The sequence below is a fragment of the Pristiophorus japonicus genome, unplaced genomic scaffold (genome assembly GCF_044704955.1).
Source record: "Pristiophorus japonicus isolate sPriJap1 unplaced genomic scaffold, sPriJap1.hap1 HAP1_SCAFFOLD_2774, whole genome shotgun sequence".
Taxonomy (NCBI): domain Eukaryota; kingdom Metazoa; phylum Chordata; class Chondrichthyes; family Pristiophoridae; genus Pristiophorus; species Pristiophorus japonicus.
The window spans coordinates 1-24,174 of NW_027252532.1; the positions used below are offsets into that span (position 1 = coordinate 1).

The window sequence follows — 24,174 nt, forward strand, 5'->3', positions numbered from 1 at the left end:
GGGGGGGGCCAGAGCGAGCGGGGGAGGGGGGGGCCAGAGCGAGCGGCGGAGGGGGGGGGCCAGAGCGAGTGGGGGAGGGGGGGCCGAGAGCGAGCGGGGGAGGGGGGGCCGAGGGGGAGGGGGGGGCCAGAGCGAGCGGGGGAGGGGGGGGCCAGAGCGAGCGGGGGAGGGGGGGGCCAGAGCGAGCGGGGGAGGGGGGGGGCCAGAGCGAGCGGGGGAGGGGGGGGCCAGAGCGAGCGGGGGAGGGGGGGGCCAGAGCGAGCGGGGGAGGGGGGGCCGAGGGGGAGGGGGGGCCAGAGCGAGCGGGGGAGGGGGGGCAGAGAGCGAGCGGGGGAGGGGGGGCCGAGGGGGAGGGGGGGCCAGAGCGAGCGGGGGAGGGGGGGCCGAGAGCGAGCGGGGGAGGGGGGGCCGAGAGCGAGCGGGGGAGGGGGGGCCGAGGGGGAGGGGGGGCCAGAGCGAGCGGGGGAGGGGGGGCCGAGAGCGAGCGGGGAGCCGAGAGCGAGCGGGGGAGGGGGGGCCGAGAGCGAGCGGGGGAGGGGGGGCCGAGAGCGAGCGGGGGAGGGGGGGCCGAGAGCGAGCGGGGGAGGGGGGGCCGAGAGCGAGCGGGGGAGGGGGGGCCGAGAGCGAGCGGGGGAGGGGGGGCCGAGGGGGAGCCGAGGGGGAGGGGGGGCCGAGAGCGAGCGGGGGAGGGGGGGCCGAGGGGGAGGGGGGGCCGAGAGCGAGCGGGGAGGGGGGAGGGGGGGCCGAGAGCGAGCGGGGGAGGGGGGCCGAGGGGGAGGGGGGGCCGAGAGCGAGCGGGGGAGGGGGGAGGGGGGGCCGAGAGCGAGCGGGGGAGGGGGGAGGGGGGGCCGAGAGCGAGCGGGGGAGGGGGGAGGGGGGGCCGAGAGTGAGCGGGGGAGGGGGGGGCGAGAGCGAGCGGGGGAGGGGGGGGCGAGAGCGAGCGGGGGAGGGGGGGCCGAGAGCGAGCGGGGGAGGGGGAGGGGGGGCCGAGAGCGAGCGGGGGAGGGGGGGGGCAGAGCGAGCGGGGGAGGGGGGGCCGAGAGCGAGCGGGGGAGGGGGCCGAGAGCGAGCGGGGGAGGGGGGCCGAGAGCGAGCGGGGGAGGGGGGAGGGGGGCCGAGAGCGAGCGGGGGAGGGGGGGCCGAGAGCGAGCGGGGGAGGGGGAGGGGGGGAGGGGGGGCCGAGAGCGAGCGGGGGAGGGGGGGGCCAGAGCGAGCGGGGGAGGGGGGGCCAGAGCGAGCGGGGGAGGGGGGGGGGGCCGAGAGCGAGCGGGGGAGGGGGGGCCAGAGCGAGCGGGGGAGGGGGGGGCCGAGAGCGAGCGGGGGAGGGGGGCCGAGAGCGAGCGGGGAGGGGGAGGGGGGGCCGAGAGCGAGCGGGGGAGGGGGGGCCAGAGCGAGCGGGGGAGGGGGAGGGGGGAGGGGGGGCCGAGAGCGAGCGGGGGAGGGGGGGGCCAGAGCGAGCGGGGGAGGGGGGGCCGAGAGCGAGCGGGGGAGGGGGGCCGAGAGCGAGCGGGGGAGGGGGGGGCCGGAGCGAGCGGGAGAGGGGGGGCCGAGAGCGAGCGGGAGAGGGGGGGCCGAGAGCGAGCGGGGGAGGGGGGGCCGAGAGCGAGCGGGGGAGGGGGGGCCGAGGGGGAGGGGGGGCAGAGCGAGCGGGGGAGGGGGGCCGAGGGGGAGGGGGGGCAGAGCGAGCGGGGGAGGGGATACAATCACTGACTCCCAGACACACAGCACACCCTGTCCGTGCCCCCCTCCCCCCCAGCACTGCCCCACTCACCGCCTCGCACTGCCTCAGGACACAGGACTGCTTCATGCGACCGGGCCCACCGAACTTCTTCATGTCGCGGCAGTAGTGGCAGACCCCGCACTCGGTGCGCGTGCACGCCTCGCACTTCTTGCAGCGGGTACGTCGCCTGCGCGCCCCCGGCACTGGCTTCAGCAGCGGCAGCTTGCCGAAGGGCAGGCTGTGTGGCCGGTGCTTTGGCCGATTCGCAGGCTTGGGCTGAGTGGGGAAGGGGGGAGAGCGGGGTGGAGAGGGAGGGAGAAAGAGAGAAAGCAGAGTGAAAACGGTGATATTTAAACCCTCTCAGGTTCGAGACCCTGCTCCGGAGACAGAGACCGAGAGCGAGCGCCCGAGAGCGACCGAGAGCGACCGAGAGCGACCGAGAGCGACCGAGAGCGACCGAGAGCGAGCGCCCGAGAGAGAGACCGAGAGCGAGCGCCCGAGAGAGAGACCGAGAGCGAGCGCCCGAGAGAGAGACCGAGAGCGAGCGCCCGAGAGAGACCGAGAGAGACCGAGAGAGACCGAGAGAGACCGAGAGAGACCGAGAGAGAGCGCCCGAGAGAGACCGAGAGCGAGCGCCCGAGAGAGACCGAGAGAGACCGAGAGAGACCGAGAGAGACCGAGAGAGACCGAGAGAGACCGAGAGAGACCGAGAGAGACCGAGAGAGACCGAGAGAGACCGAGAGAGACCGAGAGAGACCGAGAGAGACCGAGAGCGAGCGACCGAGAGAGACCGAGAGAGACCGAGAGAGACCGAGACCGAGAGAGACCGAGAGAGACCGAGAGAGACCGAGAGAGACCGAGAGAGACCGAGAGAGACCGAGAGAGACCGAGAGAGACCGAGAGAGACCGAGAGAGACCGAGAGAGACCGAGGGCGAGCGCCCGAGAGAGACCGAGAGCGCCCGAGAGAGACCGAGAGCGACCGAGAGCGACCGAGAGCGACCGAGAGCGACCGAGAGAGACCGAGAGAGACCGAGAGAGACCGAGAGCGAGAGACCGAGAGAGACCGAGAGAGACCGAGAGAGACCGAGAGAGACCGAGAGAGACCGAGAGAGACCGAGCCCCCGAGAGAGAGACCGAGAGCGAGCCCCCGAGAGAGAGACCGAGAGCGAGCGCCCGAGAGCGAGCGCCCGAGAGAGAGACCGAGAGCGAGCGCCCGAGAGAGACCGAGAGAGACCGAGAGCGACCGAGAGCGAGCGCCCGAGAGAGACCGAGAGCGAGCCCCCGAGAGAGAGACCGAGAGCGAGCGCCCGAGAGAGAGACCGAGAGCGAGCGCCCGAGAGAGAGACCGAGAGCGAGCGCCCGAGAGAGAGACCGAGAGCGAGCGCCCGAGAGCGAGACCGAGAGAGAGACCGAGAGCGAGCGCCCGAGAGAGAGACCGAGAGAGAGACCGAGAGAGAGACCGAGAGAGAGACCGAGAGCGAGCGCCCGAGAGAGAGACCGAGAGCGAGCGCCCGAGAGAGAGACCGAGAGAGACCGAGAGCGACCGAGAGCCCGAGAGAGACCGAGAGCGAGCCCCCGAGAGAGAGACCGAGAGCGAGCGCCCGAGAGAGAGACCGAGAGCGAGCGCCCGAGAGAGACCGAGAGCGAGCGCCCGAGAGAGACCGAGAGCGAGCGCCCGAGAGAGAGACCGAGAGCGAGCGCCCGAGAGAGAGACCGAGAGCGAGCGCCCGAGAGAGAGACCGAGAGCGAGCGCCCGAGAGAGAGACCGAGAGCGAGCGCCCGAGAGAGAGACCGAGAGAGACCGAGAGCGAGCGCCCGAGAGAGGCCGAGAGCGAGCCCCCGAGAGAGAGACCGAGAGAGACCGAGAGAGACCGAGAGAGACCGAGAGAGACCGAGAGAGACCGAGAGAGACCGAGAGAGACCGAGAGAGACCGAGAGAGACCGAGAGAGACCGAGAGCGAGCGCCCGAGAGAGACCGAGAGAGACCGAGAGAGACCGAGAGCGAGCGCCCGAGAGAGACCGAGAGAGACCGAGAGAGACCGAGAGCGAGCGCCCGAGAGAGACCGAGAGCGAGCGCCCGAGAGAGACCGAGAGAGACAGAGAGCGAGCGCCCGAGAGAGACCGAGAGAGAGCGCCCGAGAGAGACCGAGAGCGAGAGCCCGAGAGCGAGCGCCCGAGAGCGAGAGCCCGAGAGCGAGCGCCCGAGAGCGAGAGCCCGAGAGCGAGAGCCCGAGAGCGAGAGCGAGCGCCCGAGAGAGACCGAGAGCGAGCGCCCGAGAGCGAGAGCCCGAGAGCGAGCGCCCGAGAGAGCCCGAGAGCGAGCCCCCGAGAGAGAGACCGAGAGAGAGACCGAGAGCGAGCGCCCGAGCGAGACCGAGAGAGACCGAGAGCGAGAGCCCGAGAGAGACCGAGAGCGAGCCCCCGAGAGAGACCGAGAGAGCCCGAGAGAGACCGAGAGCGAGCCCCCGAGAGAGACCGAGAGCGAGAGCCCGAGAGAGACCGAGAGCGAGCGCCCGAGAGAGACCGAGAGAGACAGAGAGCGAGCGCCCGAGAGAGACCGAGAGAGACAGAGAGCGAGCGCCCGAGAGAGACCGAGAGCGAGCGCCCGAGAGAGACCGAGAGCGAGAGCCCGAGAGCGAGCGCCCGAGAGAGCCCGAGAGCGAGAGCGAGCGCCCGAGAGAGACCGAGAGCGAGCCCCCGAGAGAGACCGAGAGAGACCGAGAGCGAGCCCCCGAGCGAGACCGAGAGCGAACGCCCGAGAGAGACCGAGAGCGAACGCCCGAGAGAGACCGAGAGCGAGCGCCCGAGAGAGACCGAGAGCGAGAGCCCGAGAGCGAGCGCCCGAGAGAGCCCGAGAGCGAGCCCCCGAGAGAGAGACCGAGAGCGAGAGCGAGCGCCCGAGAGACCGAGAGCGAGCCCCCGAGAGAGACCGAGAGCGAGCCCCCGAGAGAGACCGAGAGCGAGCGCCCGAGAGAGACCGAGAGCGAGAGCGAGCGCCCGAGAGAGACCGAGGGCGAGCGCCCGAGAGAGACCGAGGGCGAGCGCCCGAGAGAGACCGAGGGCGAGCGCCCGAGAGAGACCGAGAGAGACCGAGAGAGACCGAGAGAGACCGAGAGAGACCGAGAGAGACCGAGAGAGACCGAGGGCGAGCGCCCGAGAGAGACCGAGGGCGAGCGCCCGAGAGAGACCGAGGGCGAGCGCCCGAGAGAGACCGAGAGCGACCGAGAGCGACCGAGAGCGAGCGCCCGAGAGAGACCGAGAGAGAGCGCCCGAGAGAGACCGAGAGAGAGCGCCCGAGAGAGACCGAGAGAGATCGCCCGAGAGAGACCGAGAGCGAGCGCCCGAGAGAGACCGAGAGCGAGCGCCCGAGAGAGACCGAGAGACCGAGAGCGAGCGCCCGAGAGAGACCGAGAGCGAGCGCCCGAGAGAGACCGAGAGACCGAGAGAGAGCGCCCGAGAGAGACCGAGAGCGAGCGCCCGAGAGAGACCGAGAGAGAGCGCCCGAGAGAGACCGAGAGCGAGCGCCCGAGAGAGACCGAGAGAGACCGAGAGAGACCGAGAGAGACCGAGAGAGACCGAGAGAGACCGAGAGAGACCGAGAGAGAGCGCCCGAGAGAGACCGAGAGAGACCGAGAGAGACCGAGAGAGACCGAGAGCGAGCGCCCGAGAGAGACCGAGAGAGACCGAGAGAGACCGAGAGAGACCGAGAGCGAGCGCCCGAGAGAGACCGAGAGAGACCGAGAGAGACCGAGAGAGAGCGAGAGAGAGCGAGAGAGAGCGAGAGAGACCGAGAGAGACCGAGAGCGAGCGCCCGAGAGAGACCGAGAGCGAGCGCCCGAGAGCGACCGAGAGAGAGCGAGAGCGAGCGCCCGAGAGAGACCGAGAGAGACCGAGAGAGAGCGAGAGAGACCGAGAGCGAGCGCCCGAGAGAGACCGAGAGAGACCGAGAGCGAGCGAGAGAGACCGAGAGAGACCGAGAGCGAGCGCCCGAGAGAGACCGAGAGAGAGCGAGAGCCCGAGCGCCCGAGAGAGCGAGAGCGAGCGAGAGCGAGCGCCCGAGAGAGACCGAGCGAGAGCGAGCGAGAGCGAGAGCGAGCGAGAGCGAGCGAGAGCGAGAGCGAGCGAGAGAGACCGAGAGAGACCGAGAGAGACCGAGAGAGACCGAGAGAGACCGAGAGAGACCGAGAGAGACCGAGAGAGACCGAGAGAGACCGAGAGAGACCGAGAGAGACCGAGAGCGAGCGCCCGAGAGAGACCGAGAGAGAGAGACCGAGAGAGAGCGCCCGAGAGAGACCGAGAGAGACCGAGAGAGACCGAGAGCGCCCGAGAGAGACCGAGAGAGACCGAGAGCGCCCGAGAGAGACCGAGAGAGACCGAGAGAGACCGAGAGAGACCGAGAGAGACCGAGAGAGACCGAGAGAGACCGAGAGAGACCGAGAGAGACCGAGAGAGACCGAGAGAGACCGAGAGCGAGCGCCCGAGAGAGACCGAGAGCGAGCGCCCGAGAGAGACCGAGAGCGAGCGCCCGAGAGAGACCGAGAGCGAGCGCCCGAGAGAGACCGAGAGAGAGCGAGAGCGAGCGCCCGAGAGAGACCGAGAGAGACCGAGAGAGACCGAGAGCGAGCGCCCGAGAGAGACCGAGAGAGAGCGAGAGAGAGCGAGAGAGACCGAGAGCGAGCGAGAGAGACCGAGAGAGAGACCGAGAGAGACCGAGAGCGAGCGCCCGAGAGAGACCGAGAGAGACAGAGAGAGAGCGAGAGAGCGCGAGAGAGAGCGAGAGAGAGCGAGAGAGAGCGAGAGAGACCGAGAGCGAGCGCCCGAGAGAGACCGAGAGAGACCGAGAGCGAGAGCCCGAGAGAGACCGAGAGCGAGCGCGAGAGAGAGACCGAGAGAGACCGAGAGAGACCGAGAGCGAGAGCCCGAGAGAGACCGAGAGCGAGCGCGAGAGAGAGACCGAGAGAGACCGAGAGCGAGCGCCCGAGAGCGACCGAGAGCGAGCGCCCGAGAGAGACCGAGAGCGAGCGCCCGAGAGAGACCGAGAGCGAGCGCCCGAGAGAGACAGAGAGAGACCGAGAGCGAGCGCCCGAGAGAGACAGAGAGAGACCGAGAGCGAGCGCCCGAGAGACAGAGAGCGAGCGCGAGAGACCGAGAGCGAGAGCCCAAGAGACAGAGAGCGAGCGCGAGAGACCGAGAGCGAGCGCGAGAGACAGAGAGCGAGCGCCCGAGAGAGACCGAGACCGAGCGCCCGAGAGAGACCGAGAGCGAGCGCCCGAGAGAGACCGAGAGCGAGCGCCCGAGAGAGACCGAGAGCGAGCGCCCGAGAGAGACCGAGAGCGAGCGCCCGAGAGAGACCGAGAGCGAGCGCCCGAGAGAGACCGAGAGAGACCGAGAGAGACCGAGAGAGACCGAGAGAGACCGAGAGAGACCGAGAGAGACCGAGAGAGACCGAGAGAGACCGAGAGAGACCGAGAGCGAGCGCCCGAGAGAGACCGAGAGAGACCGAGAGAGACCGAGAGAGACCGAGAGAGACCGAGAGAGACCGAGAGAGACCGAGAGAGACCGAGAGCGAGCGCCCGAGAGAGATCGAGAGCGAGCGCCCGAGAGAGACCGAGAGAGACCGAGAGAGACCGAGAGAGACCGAGAGAGAGCGAGAGAGAGCGAGAGAGAGCGAGAGAGAGCGAGAGAGACCGAGAGAGAGCGAGAGAGACCGAGAGCGAGCGCCCGAGAGAGACCGAGAGAGACCGAGAGCGAGCGCCCGAGAGCGAGCGCGAGAGACAGAGAGCGAGCGCCCGAGAGAGACCGAGAGCGAGCGCCCGAGAGAGACCGAGAGAGACCGAGAGAGACCGAGAGAGACCGAGAGAGACCGAGAGAGACCGAGAGAGACCGAGAGAGACCGAGAGCGAGCGCCCGAGAGAGACCGAGAGAGCCCGAGAGAGCCCGAGAGAGCCCGAGAGAGACCGAGAGCGAGCGCCCGAGAGAGATCGAGAGCGAGCGCCCGAGAGAGACCGAGAGAGACCGAGAGAGACCGAGAGAGACCGAGAGAGACCGAGAGAGACCGAGAGAGAGCGAGAGAGAGCGAGAGAGAGCGAGAGAGACCGAGAGAGAGCGAGAGAGACCGAGAGCGAGCGCCCGAGAGAGACCGAGAGAGACCGAGAGCGAGCGCCCGAGAGCGAGCGCGAGAGACAGAGAGCGAGCGCCCGAGAGAGACCGAGAGCGAGCGCCCGAGAGAGACCGAGAGCGAGCGCCCGAGAGAGACCGAGAGCGAGCGCGAGAGACCGAGAGCGAGCGCCCGAGAGAGACAGAGAGCGAGCGCCCGAGAGAGAGAGCGAGCGCGAGAGACAGGGAGCGAGCGCGAGAGACAGGGAGCGAGCGCGAGAGACAGGGAGCGAGCGCGAGAGACAGGGAGCGAGCGCGAGAGACAGGGAGCGAGCGCGAGAGACAGGGAGCGAGCGCGAGAGACAGGGAGCGAGCGCGAGAGACAGGGAGCGAGCGCGAGAGACAGGGAGCGAGCGCGAGAGACAGAGAGCGAGCGCGAGAGACAGAGAGCGAGCGCGAGAGACAGAGAGCGAGCGCGAGAGACAGGGAGCGAGCGCGAGAGACAGGGAGCGAGCGCGAGAGACAGGGAGCGAGCGCGAGAGACAGGGAGCGAGCGCGAGAGACAGGGAGCGAGCGCGAGAGACAGGGAGCGAGCGCGAGAGACAGGGAGCGAGCGCGAGAGACAGGGAGCGAGCGCGAGAGACAGAGAGCGAGCGCGAGAGACAGAGAGCGAGCGCGAGAGACAGAGAGCGAGCGCGAGAGACAGAGAGCGAGCGCGAGAGACAGAGAGCGAGCGCGAGAGACAGAGAGCGAGCGCGAGAGACAGAGAGCGAGCGCGAGAGACAGAGAGCGAGCGCGAGAGACAGAGAGCGAGCGCGAGAGACAGAGAGCGAGCGCGAGAGACAGAGAGCGAGCGCGAGAGACAGAGAGCGAGCGCGAGAGACAGAGAGCGAGCGCGAGAGACAGAGAGCGAGCGCGAGAGACAGAGAGCGAGCGCGAGAGACAGAGAGCGAGCGCGAGAGACAGAGAGCGAGCGCGAGAGACAGAGAGCGAGCGCGAGAGACAGAGAGCGAGCGCGAGAGACAGAGAGCGAGCGCGAGAGACAGAGAGCGAGCGCGAGAGACAGAGAGCGAGCGCGAGAGACAGAGAGCGAGCGCGAGAGACAGAGAGCGAGCGCGAGAGACAGGGAGCGAGCGCGAGAGACAGGGAGCGAGCGCGAGAGACAGAGAGCGAGCGCGAGAGACAGGGAGCGAGCGCGAGAGACAGGGAGCGAGCGCGAGAGACAGGGAGCGAGCGCGAGAGACAGAGAGCGAGCGCGAGAGACAGAGAGCGAGCGCGAGAGACAGAGAGCGAGCGCGAGAGACAGGGAGCGAGCGCGAGAGACAGGGAGCGAGCGCGAGAGACAGGGAGCGAGCGCGAGAGACAGGGAGCGAGCGCGAGAGACAGGGAGCGAGCGCGAGAGACAGGGAGCGAGCGCGAGAGACAGGGAGCGAGCGCGAGAGACAGGGAGCGAGCGCGAGAGACAGGGAGCGAGCGCGAGAGACAGGGAGCGAGCGCGAGAGACAGGGAGCGAGCGCGAGAGACAGGGAGCGAGCGCGAGAGACAGGGAGCGAGCGCGAGAGACAGGGAGCGAGCGCGAGAGACAGGGAGCGAGCGCGAGAGACAGGGAGCGAGCGCGAGAGACAGGGAGCGAGCGCGAGAGACAGGGAGCGAGCGCGAGAGACAGAGAGCGAGCGCGAGAGACAGAGAGCGAGCGCGAGAGACAGGGAGCGAGCGCGAGAGACAGAGCGAGCGCGAGAGACAGAGAGCGAGCGCGAGAGACAGAGAGCGAGCGCGAGAGACAGAGAGCGAGCGCGAGAGACAGAGAGCGAGCGCGAGAGACAGAGAGCGAGCGCGAGAGACAGAGAGCGAGCGCGAGAGACAGAGAGCGAGCGCGAGAGACAGAGAGCGAGCGCGAGAGACAGAGAGCGAGCGCGAGAGACAGGGAGCGAGCGAGCACAAGAGACCGCGAGCGCGAGATAGACAGAGAGAGAGAGACAGACAGAGAGAGGGCACGAGAGAGAGACAATTGTCACAGCAAACTCCGACAAACAGCAATGTGATAAATGAACAGATAATCTGCTTCAGTGATGATGATTAAGGGATAAATATTGGCTCCAGGACAACTCCCCTGCTCTTCTTCGAAATATTGCCCTGGGGCCTTTTGTGTCCACCTGGGGGGGGCCTTGGTTTAACATCTCCTCTGAAAGACAGCACACCTTAAGATAGGATTGCATCAGATATACGGCCCAGCCAGTCCATGCCGGCGTTTATGCTCCACTCGAGCCTCCTCCAGTCTTTCCTCATCTAACTATCAGCATAACCCTCTATTCCCTTCTCCCTCACACGCTTGTCCAGCCTCCCCTTAAATGCATCGATACTATTCGCCTCAGCCACTCCCTGTGGCAGCAAGTTCCACATTCTCACCGCTCTCTGGGTAAAGAAGTTTCTCCTGAATTCCCTGTTGGATTTCTTGGTGACTAACTTCTATTGATGGCCTCTAGTTCTGGTCTTCCCCACCAGTGGAAACACTCTCTGTGTATCCACTCGATCAAAACCGTTCAGAATTTTAAAGACCTCGATTAGGTCACCCCTCAGCCTTCTCCTTTCAAGAGAACAGAGACCCAGCCTGTTCATCCTTTCCTGATAGGTATACCCTCGCATTTCTGGTATCATCCTTGTAAATCATCTACGCACCCTCTCCAGTGCCTCGATATCCTTTGTATAATACGGCGACCAGAACTGTACGCAGTATTGTTAAATGTGGTCTAACCGTGCTTCGATACAGATTTAGCATAACTTCCCAATTCTATCCCTCTATAAATAATCCCCTGTGCTTGTTTTTTCTTTTAAGGCCTTGCTGACCTGTGTTGCAACTTTGCGATGTGTGTATTTGTACTCCGAGATCCCTTTGTTCCTCGACCCCACCCAGACTTGCACTGTCCAAGTAATCAGTGTCTTCCCGATTCTTCCCAACAAAATGTAATACCTCACATTTAAGAACATAAGAAATAGGAGCTGGAGTCGGCCATACGGCCCCTCGAGCCTGCTCCGCCATTCAATACGATCAGGGCTGATCCGATCATGGACTCAGCTCCACTTCCCCGCCCGCTCCCCATAACCCTTCACTCCCTTATCGCTCAAAAATCTGTCTGTCTCCGCCTTAAATATATTCAATGACCCAGCCTCCACAGCTCTCTGGGGCAGAGAATTTACAAACCTCAGAGAAGAAATTCCTCCTCACCTGTGTTTTAAATGGGCGGCCCCTTATTCTATGTGTGAGGTCATGCACTTTGGCAGAAAAAAAAATCAAAGAGCAAGTTATTATTTAAATGGAGAAAGATTGCAAAGTGCTGCAGTACAGCGGGACCTGGGGGTTACTTGTGCATGAAACACAAAAGGTTAGTATGCAGGTACAGCAAGTAATCAGGAAGGCCAATGGTATCTTGGCCTTTATTGCGAGAGGATTTGAGTACAGGAGCAAGGATGTCTTACTACAGTTATACAGGGCCTTGGTGAGACCGCACCTGGAGTATTGTGTGCAGTTTTGGTCTCCTTACCTAAGGAAGGATATACTCACCATAGAGGGAGTGCAGCGAAGGTTCACCAGACTGATTCCTGGGATGGCAGGACTGTCCTACGAGGAGAGACTGGATCGACTAGGCCTGTATTCACTGGAGTTTAGCAGAATGAGAGGGGATCTCACTGAAAGGTATAAAATTCTGACGGGGTTGGACAGACTGGATGCGGGGAGGGTGTTTCCCCAGGGGCTGGGAAGTCTAGAACAAGGGGTCACACAGTCTCAGGATACGGGGTAGGAAATTTAGGAGCGAGATGAGGAGAAATGTCTTCACTCAGAGGGTGGTGAACCTGTGGAATTCTCTACCACAGGAGGCTGTGGAGGACAAGTCACTGAATATATTTAAGAGGGAGACAGATAGATTTCTAGACACAAAAGGCATCGAGGGGTATGGGGAGAAAGTGGGAATATGGTGTTGAGATAGAGGATCAGCCATGATCGTATTAAATGGCGGAGCAGGCTCGAGGGGCCGAATGGCCGACTCCTGCTCCTATTTTCGATGTTTCAGACCTCTCTCCACCTCCACCCCCTCCCCGAGCAGAACGAGGCACCAGGGGAACGGCTCTCACCTTGTCAGGTCTATTGGGCCACCGAATGATGGGAAATCCCGAACAGGCTAGTTTAGGGTCATCGTTCATGTGATCTTCTAGAACTTTCTGAAGAGGCAAAGAGAGAGACAAAAACATGTGTGTTAGTTATTTTCAGAGACAATGGCAATAAATAAGACTGTCGGAGGGGCAGTACTGAGGGAGCGCCGCACTGTCGGAGGGGCAGTGCTGAGGGAGTGCCGCACTGTCGGAGGGGCCGTGCTGAGGGAGTGCCGCACTGTGGGAGGGGCCGTGCTGAGGGAGTGCTGCACTGTGGGAGGGGCAGTACTGAGGGAGCGCCGCACTGTTGGAGGGGCCGTGCTGAGGGAGTGCTGCACTGTGGGAGGGGCAGTACTGAGGGAGTGCTGCACTGTGGGGGGGGCAGTACTGAGGGAGCGCCGCACCGTCGGAGGGGCAGTACTGACGGAGCGCCGCACTGTCGGAGGGGCAGTACCGAGGGAGTGCTGCACTGTGGGAGGGGCAGTACTGAGGGAGTGCCGCACTGTCGGAGGGGCAGTACTGAGGGAGCGCTGCACTGTCGGAGGGGCAGTACTGAGGGAGCGCTGCACTGTGGGAGGGGCAGTACTGAGGGAGTGCTGCACTGTGGGAGGGGCAGTACTGAGGGAGCGCCGCACTGTGGGAGGGGCAGTACTGAGGGAGCGCCGCGCTGTCGGGAGGAGGAATGTTGGCTCCAGAACTACAGGGAGAACGCCTTCAAGTCTACGGCACAGAAACAGGCCATTCAACCCAACTGGTTTATGTCACTGTTTATACCCCACGAGCCTCCTCGAACCCTTTCATGTCTCCCTCCTCCAACCCCACAACACCCCCCCGCCCTACCCGAGATGTCTGCTGATAATTAGAGATAGGGAGGGGTCTCGGATGCCATGGAGGGATTTGCAAACACGGATGAAAATTTTGAAATCGAGGCGTTGCTTAACTGGAAACCAATGTCGGTCAGCGAGCACAGGGGGTGATGGGTGAGCGGGACTCGGTGCGAGTTAGGACACGGGGCAGTGAGCACAGGGGGTGATGGGTGAGCGGGACTCGGTGCGAGTTAGGACACGGGTCAGCGAGCACAGGGGCTTGATGGGCGAGTGGGACTGGGTGTGAGTTAGGACACGGGGTCAGTGAGCACAGGGGGTGATGGGTGAGTGGGACTGGGTGTGAGTTAGGACACGAGGCAGCGAGCACAGGGGGTGATGGGTGAGCGGGACTGGGTGTGAGTTAGGACACGGGGTCAGTGAGCACAGGGGGTGATGGGTGAGCGGGACTGGGTGTGAGTTAGGACACGGGGTCAGTGAGCACAGGGGGTGATGGGTGAGCGGGACTCGGTGCGAGTTAGGACACGGGGCAGTGAGCACAGGGGCTTGATGGGCGAGTGGGACTGGGTGTGAGTTAGGACACGGGGTCAGTGAGCACAGGGGGTGATGGGTGAGCGGGACTGGGTGTGAGTTAGGACACGAGGCAGCGAGCACAGTGGGTGATGGGTGAGCGGGACTCGGTGCGTGTTAGGACACGGGAGCAGCCGAGTTTTGGATCACCTCGAGTTTACGTCGGGTAGAATGTGGGAGGCCGGCCAGGAGTGCGTTGGAATAGTCAAATCTGGAGGTAACAAAGGCAGGGATGAGGGTTTCAGCAGCGGATGAGCTGAGGCAGGGGGCGGAGACGGGCGATGTTACGGAGGGGGAAATAGTTATGCTGTAGATATGTGGCCGGAAGCTCAGTTCAGGGTCAGAGGTTGCGAACAGTCTGGTTCAGCCTCAGACAGGAGTTGGGGAGAGGGATGGAGTCGGGGGACTGGGGAACGCAGTTTGTGGCGGGGACCGAAAACAATGGCTTCGGTCTTCCCGATATCCAACTGGAAAAAAATTTCTGCTCCTCCAGAACTGGATGTCGGACAAGCAGTCTGACAATTGAGAGACCGTGCAGAGGGTACCGAGAAGTGGTGGTGAGGTAGAGCTGGGTGTCATGAGCGTACACGTGGAAACTGACCCTGTGTTTTCGGATGCTTGCACTGCATTAAAGATGCTGCAGAAAGTTGAGAACATGATAAGGATGCAAGAATTAGGAGGAGGAGTAGGCCATTCGGCCCCTCGAGCCTGCTCCACCATTCAATAAATTTATGGTTGATCAGCCTCAAAGGCCAAGCATCCACCGCCCCTCTGGGGCAGAGAATTCCTCAGAGTCACAATCCTGAGTGAAGAAACGTATTGAACCCTTTGTAGCCTGTATTACACCTGACCACCAGAGGGGCCGACCTGTTGGGAGTCCCAAGGGATCCCAGCATCCCTTGGGAGCACGGTATATAAAGCAGGTCACCCACGAGGTACCTGCACCCTGGAGTCTTATTTAAAAAGGAGCCAAGGTCACACTTGCTCATTGTACACAGTACTCAGTTTCATCCTTTATTGTGAGCCTCCTCATCTGTGTCTTAAATGGCCAACTCCTTACCCCGCCCCCCCCCCCCCCACCCCTGGTTCGGGACACTCCAGCCCGGGGGAAACATTCTCTCAGCGTCTACTTTAGAGTCTTGTATCTTTCAATGAGATCAGCGAAACTCTGGAGAGTATCGGCCCATTCTACACGATCTCTCATCAGGCCGGGAGTTCGGAGGCCGGGAGTTCAGAGGTCAGGAGGCCACTGAGGCCGGCGAGTTCGGGAGGCGAGTTGGTGAGTGGCTCTATTTTCTAAGTAGATTTTCAAGTAGATAAGGCTAACTAGAGGGCTCAGCCCCGTGAGTCCACCTCGCTTTCAAACCGATATTGACTTCTGAGTAGCGGCAAGGACGGTGGTGCCTCTGGGGAGTGCAGCCAGAGCCAAGTCCAAGGCACCAGGGGTGGCTCAGGGGGGAGGGACAAAGACCAAAAGAGCCCCCCTAGTGATAGGGGGTTCTGTAGTTGGGGGGAGGAAACAGACAGGCGTTTCTGCGGCCGTAGACGTGACTCCCGAATGGTTTTTGTGCCGCCCTGGTGCCAGGGTCAAGGATGTCACAGAGCGGGCGCAGGGCATCCTGGGGCGGGGGGGGGGGGAGGGTAAACAGCCGGAGATCGTGGTCCATATCGGGACCAACGACATGGGTAAAATGAGGGGTGAGGTCCTACAGGAAGAATTCAAGAGAGCTAGGAAGAAAATGAAAGGGCAGGACCTCAAAAGGGTTACTACCAGCGCCACGTGCTGATGAGTACAAGAATAGAAGGATAGAGAGGGTGAACACGTGGCTGGAAATGCGGTGTCGGAGTGAGGGCTTTAAATTCTTGATGCATTGGGACCGCTTCTGGGGGGAGATGGGACCTGCACAAACCGGACGGGTTGCATCTCAACAGCGCCGGGACATAATATCCTCGCGGGGGGGAGTTTTGCTCGTGCTGTTGGGGAGAGTTTAAACTAGCTTGGCCAGGGGGATGGGAACCCCAGAACAAATTCAAAAGGGAAGTCAAGCAGAAGTTGGATAGCAAGAATCGAGAAGGCGAATCTGTAAGGCAGAGGAAACAGGGCTTAGTATGCAGCAAGCAAGGAGGTCTTCCTTTGCTGAATGGTATATACTTTAATGCAAGGAGTATAGCGAAATAAGGCGGATGAGCTAAGAGCACAGGTAGACACTCGGGAGTATGACATTATAGCCATTACAGAAACATGGCTGAAAGAGGGGCAGGTTTGGCAGATTAATATTCCTGGCTACAGGATTTTTTTTAGACAAGATAGAGAGGGGTGTAAGGGGGGGGGGGGGGGTTTTGCGATACTAATTAAATAAACTATTACAGCGGCAAGGAGGGATAATATTTTCGAGGGATCGTTAACTGAGGCCACATGGGTTGAATTGAAAAATAAAAAAGGGGCGATCACACTGCTGGGAGTGTATTACAGACCCCCAAACAGTGGGAGGGAGAGAGAGGAGCAAATATGTAGGCAAATTGCTGTGAAGTCTAAAAACCATAGGGTAGTAATAGGAGGGGAGTTTAACTATCCAAATATTGATGGGGACAAATTTAGTGTGAAGGGTATCGAGGGTGCGGAATTCTTGAAATGCTTTCAAGAGAACTTTTTTAGTCAGTATGTAGCACGCCCAACATGAGGGGGCGTCTTGGATTTAGTTTTGGGGGATGAAGCTGGGCAGGTTGAAGGGGTATTAGTGGGGGAGCACTTGGGTGCCAGCGACCATAATTCAGTCAGATTCAAGTTGGTTATGGATAAGGACAAGGATAGGCCTGGAATAAAAGTTCCGAATTGGGGAAAAGCTAACTTTGCAAAGTTAAGGAGCGATTTGGCCACAGTGGACTGGAAACAGCTGCTTGTGGGTAAATCAGTGTCGGAACAGCGGGAGGCATTCAAGGAGGAGATCCGGAAGGCTCAGGAAAAGCTGGGAAAAATAATTCGAGAGCCCCCTGGATGTCTAGGGACTAAGGAAAAAAAAAGGGACGCTTATGCCACATATCAACGGCTAAATACTTTAGAATTTTAGAGGAATATAGAAAGTTAAGAGTTAAAATTAAAAAGGATATTAGGAATGCTAAGAGAGAGCACGAGAAATTCTTTGCCAGTAAAATTGAGAACCCTAAGATGTTCTATAAATATATTACGAGTAAGAGGGTAACTAAAGAAAGGGTAGGGCCTATGAGAGACTTCTTAACATTCACTTGTTAAAGGCGCTATATGAATACAAGTTATAAGAACATAAGAAATAGGAGGAGTAGGCCATACGGCCCCTCGAGCCTGCTCCGCCATTTAATAAGATCATGGCTGATCCGATCATGGACACAGGTCCACTTTCCCGCCTGCTCCCCATAACCCCTTATTCACTTTATTGATTAAGAAGCCGTCTATTTCTGTCTTAAATATATTCAATGTCCCGGCTTCCACAGCTCTCTGAGGCAGCAAATTCCACAGATTTACAACCCTCAGAGAAGAAATTCCTCCTCATCTCAGTTTTAAATGGGCGGCCTCTTATTCTAAGACCATGCCCCCTAGTTCTAGTCTCCCCCATCAGTGGAAACATCCTCTCTGCATCCACCTTGTCGAGCCCCCTCATAATCTTAGACGTTTCGATAAGATCACCTCTCATTCTTCTGAATTCCAATGAGTAGAGGCCCAACCTCCTCAACCTTTCCTCATAAGTCAACCCCCTCATCCCCGGAATCAACCGAGTGAGCCTTCTCTGAACTGCCTCCAAAGCAAGGATATCCTTTCGTAAATACGGAAACCAAAACTGCACGCAGTACTCCAGGTGTGGCCTCACCAATACCCTGTATAACTGGAGCAAGACTTCCCTGCTTTTATACTGCATTCCCTTTGCAATAAAGGCCAAGATACCATTGGCCCTGCCTGATCACTTGCTGTACCTGCATACTAACCTTTTGTGTTTCATGTACAAGTAACCCCCAGGTCCCGCTGTACTGCGGCACTTTGCAATCTTTCTCCATTTGATTTTTTCTGCCCAAGTGCATGACCTCACACTTTCCAACATTATACTCCATCTGCCAAATTTTTGCCCACTCACTTAGTCTGACTATGTCCTTTTGCAGGTTTTTTGCTGTTATTGTCGAACCACCGTCAGGATTTTAGCAGGCCTCCACTGGGCCTCCTGTTTCCCAGCAGGCCGGGGATGAAGCCTGGGGCTTTTCTGGTGTGCGTATGGGGGGGGGGGGGGGTGGGGGGGATTTGTAGGGGTTGGATTCGGCTGTTATTCACATCCCTACTGGACTGCGTTCATTGTTAGTTGCCGTTTGTTTTTGCTGATGTTAATAATCCTTCAGCGAGGCTGAAGTTTAATGTTTTGATATTTCAAATAACAGCGTGTCGCTATTTGATGTCTCCAAGATAAGAGGAGACTAATCGATGTCCTCTTTCGAACTGCTCCATGCTTGATCGGGGCGGAGGAGCAGAGGGGGCTGGGGGGCCCCGGGGATGGAGGGGGGTGGGGAGAGGGCTTTGGGGGGGGGGGGGGGGGGGGGTGGCTCGGGGGGCCCCGGGGTGGGGGGGGGGGGGAAGAGGAGTGAGGGCTCGGGAGGGGGGGTGGGGCGAGGGCTCGGGGGGGGGGGGGGGGGGGGTGGGGGGGTTGGGCCCCGGGAGGAGGGGTGAGGGCTTGGGAGCCCAGGAGAGGCGCGAGGGTTCGGGGCCCAGGAGAGGCGATTGCCCAGGGGGCAGCACGGGCCCAGCCCACACTGTGCGATATGTGCGCGCACTGGGTCCTGTGCAGCAGAGCTGGTCTCCAGTCCTGGTCAACCCTTGCCACTGGACCAAGACCTCGCTCGGTCGAGCCCGTGTGGTGGCTGGTGTACAACGGCCAACCCCACGTTAAAAACAATCCACCCACGGGCATCTTCCACCCTTCAGGATGTAGTTCGGGATCTGGAATATTAGGTCCTTCATAGAAACACCTGTGAACTCATCCCTTTTTGGCGTGGAAGCAAGTCATGCTCGATACGAGGGACTGTCTAATACTATACTACTTTTTTGGGGGGGGGGGGGGGGGTGGGGCGTTGACGTACGTGCTGCTCACCTTCATGTCGCGAAGTAGCGCCGCTGCGCCCAGCAGCCCCGCCGGGAGGCACTTCTTGTGGTCGGGCAGCGACTCCAGCTTGTCGACCAGGGCCTGCAGCCCGCTGAGCTCGAACTGGGTCAGGTTGATCCAGGGGTCGGGCGGCGAGGCCTGGGAGGCGGCCCCTTCGCTGTCCAGCGAGGAGGAGGAGGAGGAGGAGGAGGAGGAGGAGGAGCAGGAGGCGCTGCGCTTCAGTTCCCCGGGGGCAGGCCCTCCTCCACCCCCCTCCCGCCACAGCCCGTTGCGGGGCAGGGGGTCGGAGAGGGGCGGGGGAGGGGCCCCCAGCGGGCCCCCGCCCTCGTCCGTCTCCTCTTCCTCGTCCGTCTCCTCCTTGACGCCGCCGCCGTCGTCGCTCTCCGTCTCTTCGGAATCCGTGTCTTCGTCTGTGGATGGGGAGCAAGGGAGAGGATCAGTATAGAAACATAGAAAATAGGCGCAGTAGGGCCCTTCGAGCCTGCACCACCATTCAATAAGATCATGGCTGAACATGCAACTTCAGTACGCCATTCCTGCTTTCTCGCCATACCCCGTGATCCCCCGAGTAGTAAGGACTACATCTAACTCCTATTAAATAATAAGGCGCAGGAGTAGGCCATACGGCCCCTCGAGCCTGCACCGCCATTTAATACGATCATGGCTGATCCGATCATGGACTCAGCTCCACTTCCCCGCCCGCTCCCCATAACCCCTTGTCGGTTAAGAAACTGTCTATCTCTGTCTTAAATTTGAGGACAGGAGCAAGGAGGTCTTACTCCAGTTATACAGGGCCTTGGTGAGACCACACCTGGAGTATTGTGTGCGCAGTTTTGGTCTCCTTACCTAAGGAAGGATACACTCGCCATAGAGGGAGTGCAGCGAAGGTTCACCAGACTGATTCCTGGGATGGCAGGACTGTGGTATGAGCAGAGATTGGATCGACTGGGCCTGTATTCACTGGAGTTTAGAAGAATGAGAGGGGATCTGATTGAAAGGTATAAAATTCTGACGGGGTTGGACAGACTGGATGCGGGGAGGATGTTTCCCCGGGGGCTGGGAAGTCTAGAACAAGGGGTCACACAGTCTCAGGATACGGGGTAGGAAATTTAGGAGCGAGATGAGGAGAAATGTTTTCACTCAGAGGGTGGTGAACCTGTGGAATTCTCTACCACAGGAGGCTGTGGAGGCCAAGTCACTGAATATATTTAAGAGGGAGACAGATAGATTTCTAGACACAAAAGGCATCGAGGGGTATGGGGAGAAAGCGGGAACATGGTGTTGAGATAGAGGGTCAGCCATGATCATATTGAATGGTGGTGCAGGCTCGAAGGGCCGAATGGCCTACTCCTGCACCTATTTTCGATGTTTCTATGTTAAATATATTCAATGTCCCAGCTTCCACAGCTCTGAGGCAGCGAATTCCACAGATTTAACAACCCTCAGAGAAGAAATTCCTCTTGATCTCAGTTTTAAATAGGCGGCCCCTTATTCGAAGACTATGCCCCCTAGAATAAGGGGACTGAAGGACACAAGTCAGTGTACAGATAGCTCCCTGAGAGAGAGGGGACTGAGACACCAGTGTACAGACATCTCCCTGAGGGAGAGGGACTGAGAGACACCAGTCAGTGTACAGATATCTCCCTGAGGGAGAGGGGACTGAGAGACACCAGTCAGTGTACAGATATCTCCCTGAGGGAGAGGGGACTGAGAGACACCAGTGTACAGACATCTCCCTGAGGGAGAAGGACTGAGAGACACCAGTCAGTGTACAGATATCTCCCTGAGGGAGAGAGACTGAGAGACACCAGTCAGTGTACAGATATCTCCCCGAGGGAGAGGGACTGAGAGACACCAGTCAGTGTACAGATATCTCCCCGAGGGAGAGGGGACTGAGAGACACCAGTCAGTGTACAGATATCTCCCCGAGGGAGAGGGACTGAGAGACACCAGTCAGTGAACAGATATCTCCCTGAGGGAGAGAGACTGAGAGACACCAGTCAGTGTACAGATAGCTCCCTGAGAGACTGAGAGACACCAGTCAGTGTACAGATATTTCCCTGAGGGAGAGAGGGACTAAGAGACACCAGTCAGTGTACAGATATCTCCGAGGGAGAGGGGACTGAGAGACACCAGTCAAGTGTACAGATATCTCCCTGAGGGAGAGGGACTGAGAGACACCAGTCAGTGGACAGATATCTCCCCGAGGGAGAGGGACTGAGAGACACCAGTCAGTGTACAGGTATCTCCCCGAGGGAGAAGGGGCTGAAATACACCGAGACACACCAGCGGAAACAACCTCCGAGTTATGTCCAAGAGGGAGGGACTGAGATACCAGAGCGTGTGGAGGGAGAGGTGCAAGCTGAGACAAGTGCGGGAACTCACCGATGAGATGGGACGCTCTCTGAAACTGTTTGGTAAGGTGGCTGCACTTGGTGAGAAAGTAAACGTATCGTTCCATGACGTACCAACACATCTCATAATAAAACGGGTAGCGGAACTTCAAGGGGACCTACGGGAAGCAAGGAACAAAATCAGGGAGTGTGATACAGCCCACCTTCAGTCCGAGGCTCCCTCGCTCAGCCCACCCTCAGTCCGAGGCTCCCTCGCTCAGCCCACCCTCAGTCCGAGGCTCCCTCGCTCAGCCCACCCTCAGTCCGAGGCTCCCTCGCTCAGCCCACCCTCAGTCCGAGGCTCCCTCGCTCAGCCCACCCTCAGTCCGAGGCTCCCTCGCTCAGCCCAGCCTCAGTCCGAGGCTCCCTCGCTCAGCCCAGCCTCAGTCCGAGGCTCCCACGCTCAGCCCAGCCTCAGTCCGAGGCTCCCTCGCTCAGCCCAGCCTCAGTCCGAGGCTCCCTCGCTCAGCCCAGCCTCAGTCCGAGGCTCCCTCGCTCAGCCCAGCCTCAGTCCGAGGCTCCCTCGCTCAGCCCACCCTCAGTCCGAGGCTCCCTCGCTCAGCCCACCCTCAGTCCGAGGCTCCCTCGCTCAGCCCACCCTCAGTCCGAGGCTCCCTCGCTCAGCCCACCCTCAGTCCGAGGCTCCCAGGCCCTGCCCGTAACCCCTCTCCCCCTCAGGTCCCTCCCCTCCCCCCCTTCCCAGACCCTACCCGTAACCCCTTCCCCCCCTCCCCCAGGTCCCCCCCTCCCCTGCCCGCAATAGTAAGGAAGGACATTAGCTTGGATGATGTGGAATCTGTATGGGTGGAGCTGCAAAACACCAAAGGGCAGAAAACGTTAGCGGGAGTTGTGTACAGACCACCAAACAGCAGTAGTGGGGTTGGGGATGGCATCAAACAGGAAATTAGGGATGCATGCAATAAAGGTACGGCAGTTATCATGGGTGACTTTAATCTGCATATTGATTGGGTTAACCAAACTGATAGCAATGCGGTGGAGGAGGATTTCCTGGCGTGTATAAGGGATGGGTTTCTAGACCAATATGTCGAGGAACCAACTAGAGAGCATACCATCCTAGACTGGGTCTTGTGTAATGAGAGAGGATTAATTAACAATCTGATCGTGTGGGGCCCCTTGGGGAAGAGTGACCATAATATGGCAGAATTCTTCATTAAGATGGAGAGTGACAGTTAATTCAGAGACTAGAGTCCTGAACTTAAAGAAAGGAAACTTTGAAGGTATGAGACGTGAATTGGCTAGGATAGACTGGAGAATGATACTTAAAGGGTTGACGGTGGATAGGCAATGGCAGACATTTAAATATCACATGGATGAACTACAACAATTGTATATCACTGTCTGGAGTAAAAATAAAACAGGGAAGGTGGCTCAACCGTTGGTTAGCAATGGAAATTAGGGAAAGTGTTAAATCCAAGGAAGAGGCATATAAATTGGCCAGAAAAAGCAGCAAACCAGAGGACTTGGAGAAATTTAAAATTCAGCAGAGGACAAAGGGTTTAATTAGGAGGGGGGAAATAGAGTATGAGAGGAAGCTTGCAGGGAACATAAAAACTGACTGCAAAAGCCACTAGAGATATATGTGAAGAGAAAAAGATTAATGAAGACTAATGTAGGTCCCTTACAGTCAAAATCAGGTGAATTCATAATGGGGAACAAGAAAATGGCAGACTAATTGAACAAATACTTTGGCTCTGCCTTCACTAAGGAAGACACAAATGACCTCCCGAAAATACGAGGGTCTAGCGAGAAGGGGGAACGGAGGGAAATCCTTATTAGTCAGGAAATGATGTTAGGGAAATTGAAGGGACTGAAGGCCGATTAATCCCCAGGGCCCGATAGCCTGCATCCCAGAGTACTTAAGGAAATGGCCCTAGAAATAGTGGATGCATTGGTGATCATTTTCCAATATTTCATGGACTCTGGTTCAGTTCATATGGATTGGAGGGTAGCTAATGTAACCCCACTTTTTAAACAGGGAGGGAGAGAGAAAGCTGGTAATTATAGACCGGTTAGCCTGACATCAGTGGTGGGGAAAATGTTGGAATCAATTATTAAAGATGAAATAGCAGCGCATTTGGAAAGCAGTGACAGGATCGGTCCAAGTCAGCATGGGTTTATGAAAGGGAAATCATGCTTGACAAATCTTCTGGAGTTTGTTGAGGATGTAACTAGTCGAGTGGATAAGGGAGAACCAGTGGATGTGGTGTATTTGGACTTTCAAAAGGCTTTTGACAAGATCCAACACAAGAGATTAGAGTGGGGGTAATGTACTGACGTGGATAGAGAACTGGTTGGCAGACAGGAAGCAGAGAGTCGGGATAAACGGGTCCTTTTCAGAATGGCAGGCAGTGACTAGTGGAGTGCCGCAGGGCTCAGTGCTGGGACCCCAGCTATTTACAATATACATTAATGACTTAGATGAAGGAATTGAATGTAATATCTCCAAGTTTGCAGATGACACTAAGCTGGGTGGCAGAGCGATCTGCGAGGAGGATGCTAAGAGGCTGCAGGGTGACTTGACTTGGACAGGTTAGGTGAGTGGGCAAATGCCTGGCAGATGCAGTATAATATGGATAAATGTGAGATTATCCACTTTGGTGGAAAAACAGGAAGGCAGATTATCTGAATGGTGACAGATTAGGAAAAGGGGAGGTGCAACGAGACCTAGATGTCATGGTACATCAGTCATTGAAGGTAGGCATGCAGGTACAGCAGGCAGTAAAGAAAGCAAATGGCATGCTGGCCTTCATAGCTAGGGGATTTGAGTATAGGAGCAGGGAGGTCTTACTGCAGTTGTACAGGGCCTTGGTGAGGCCTCACCTGGAATATTGTGTACAGTTTTGGTCTCCTAATCTGAGGAAGGACATTCTTGCTATTGAGGGAGTGCAGCGAAGGTTCACCAGACTGATTCCCGGGATGGCTGGACTGACATATGAGGCGAGACTGGATGGGCTAAGCTTATACTCAATAGATTTTAGAAGAATGAGAGGGGATCTTATAGAAACATATAAAATTCTGACGGGATTGGACAGGTTGGATGCAGGAAGAATGTTCCCGATGTTGGGGAAGTCCAGAACCAGGGGGGTCACAGTCTAAGGATAAGGGGTAAGCCATTTAGGACCGAGATGAGGAGAAACTTCTTCACCCAGAGAACTGTGAACCTGTGGAATTCTCTACCGCAGAGAGTTGTTGAGGCCAGTTCATTGGATATATTCAAGAGGGAGTTAGATGTGGCCCTTATGGCTAAAGGGATCAAGGGGTATGGAGAGAAAGCAGGAAAGGGGTA

General features: G+C 59.3%; 1 protein-coding gene across 1 annotated transcript; it reads right to left on the reverse strand.

The window, feature by feature from the left end:
* Window positions 1–1,771: 1,771 nt before the first annotated feature.
* Window positions 1,772–20,986, reverse strand: LOC139247635 (lysine-specific demethylase 2B-like; the record flags this gene model as incomplete). Its single annotated transcript, XM_070871701.1, has 4 exons — window positions 1,772–1,996; window positions 11,946–12,032; window positions 18,463–18,884; window positions 20,860–20,986. Coding segments are annotated over 4 exons (861 nt in total), but the record flags the coding sequence as incomplete, so codon positions are not given.
* Window positions 20,987–24,174: the final 3,188 nt, after the last annotated feature.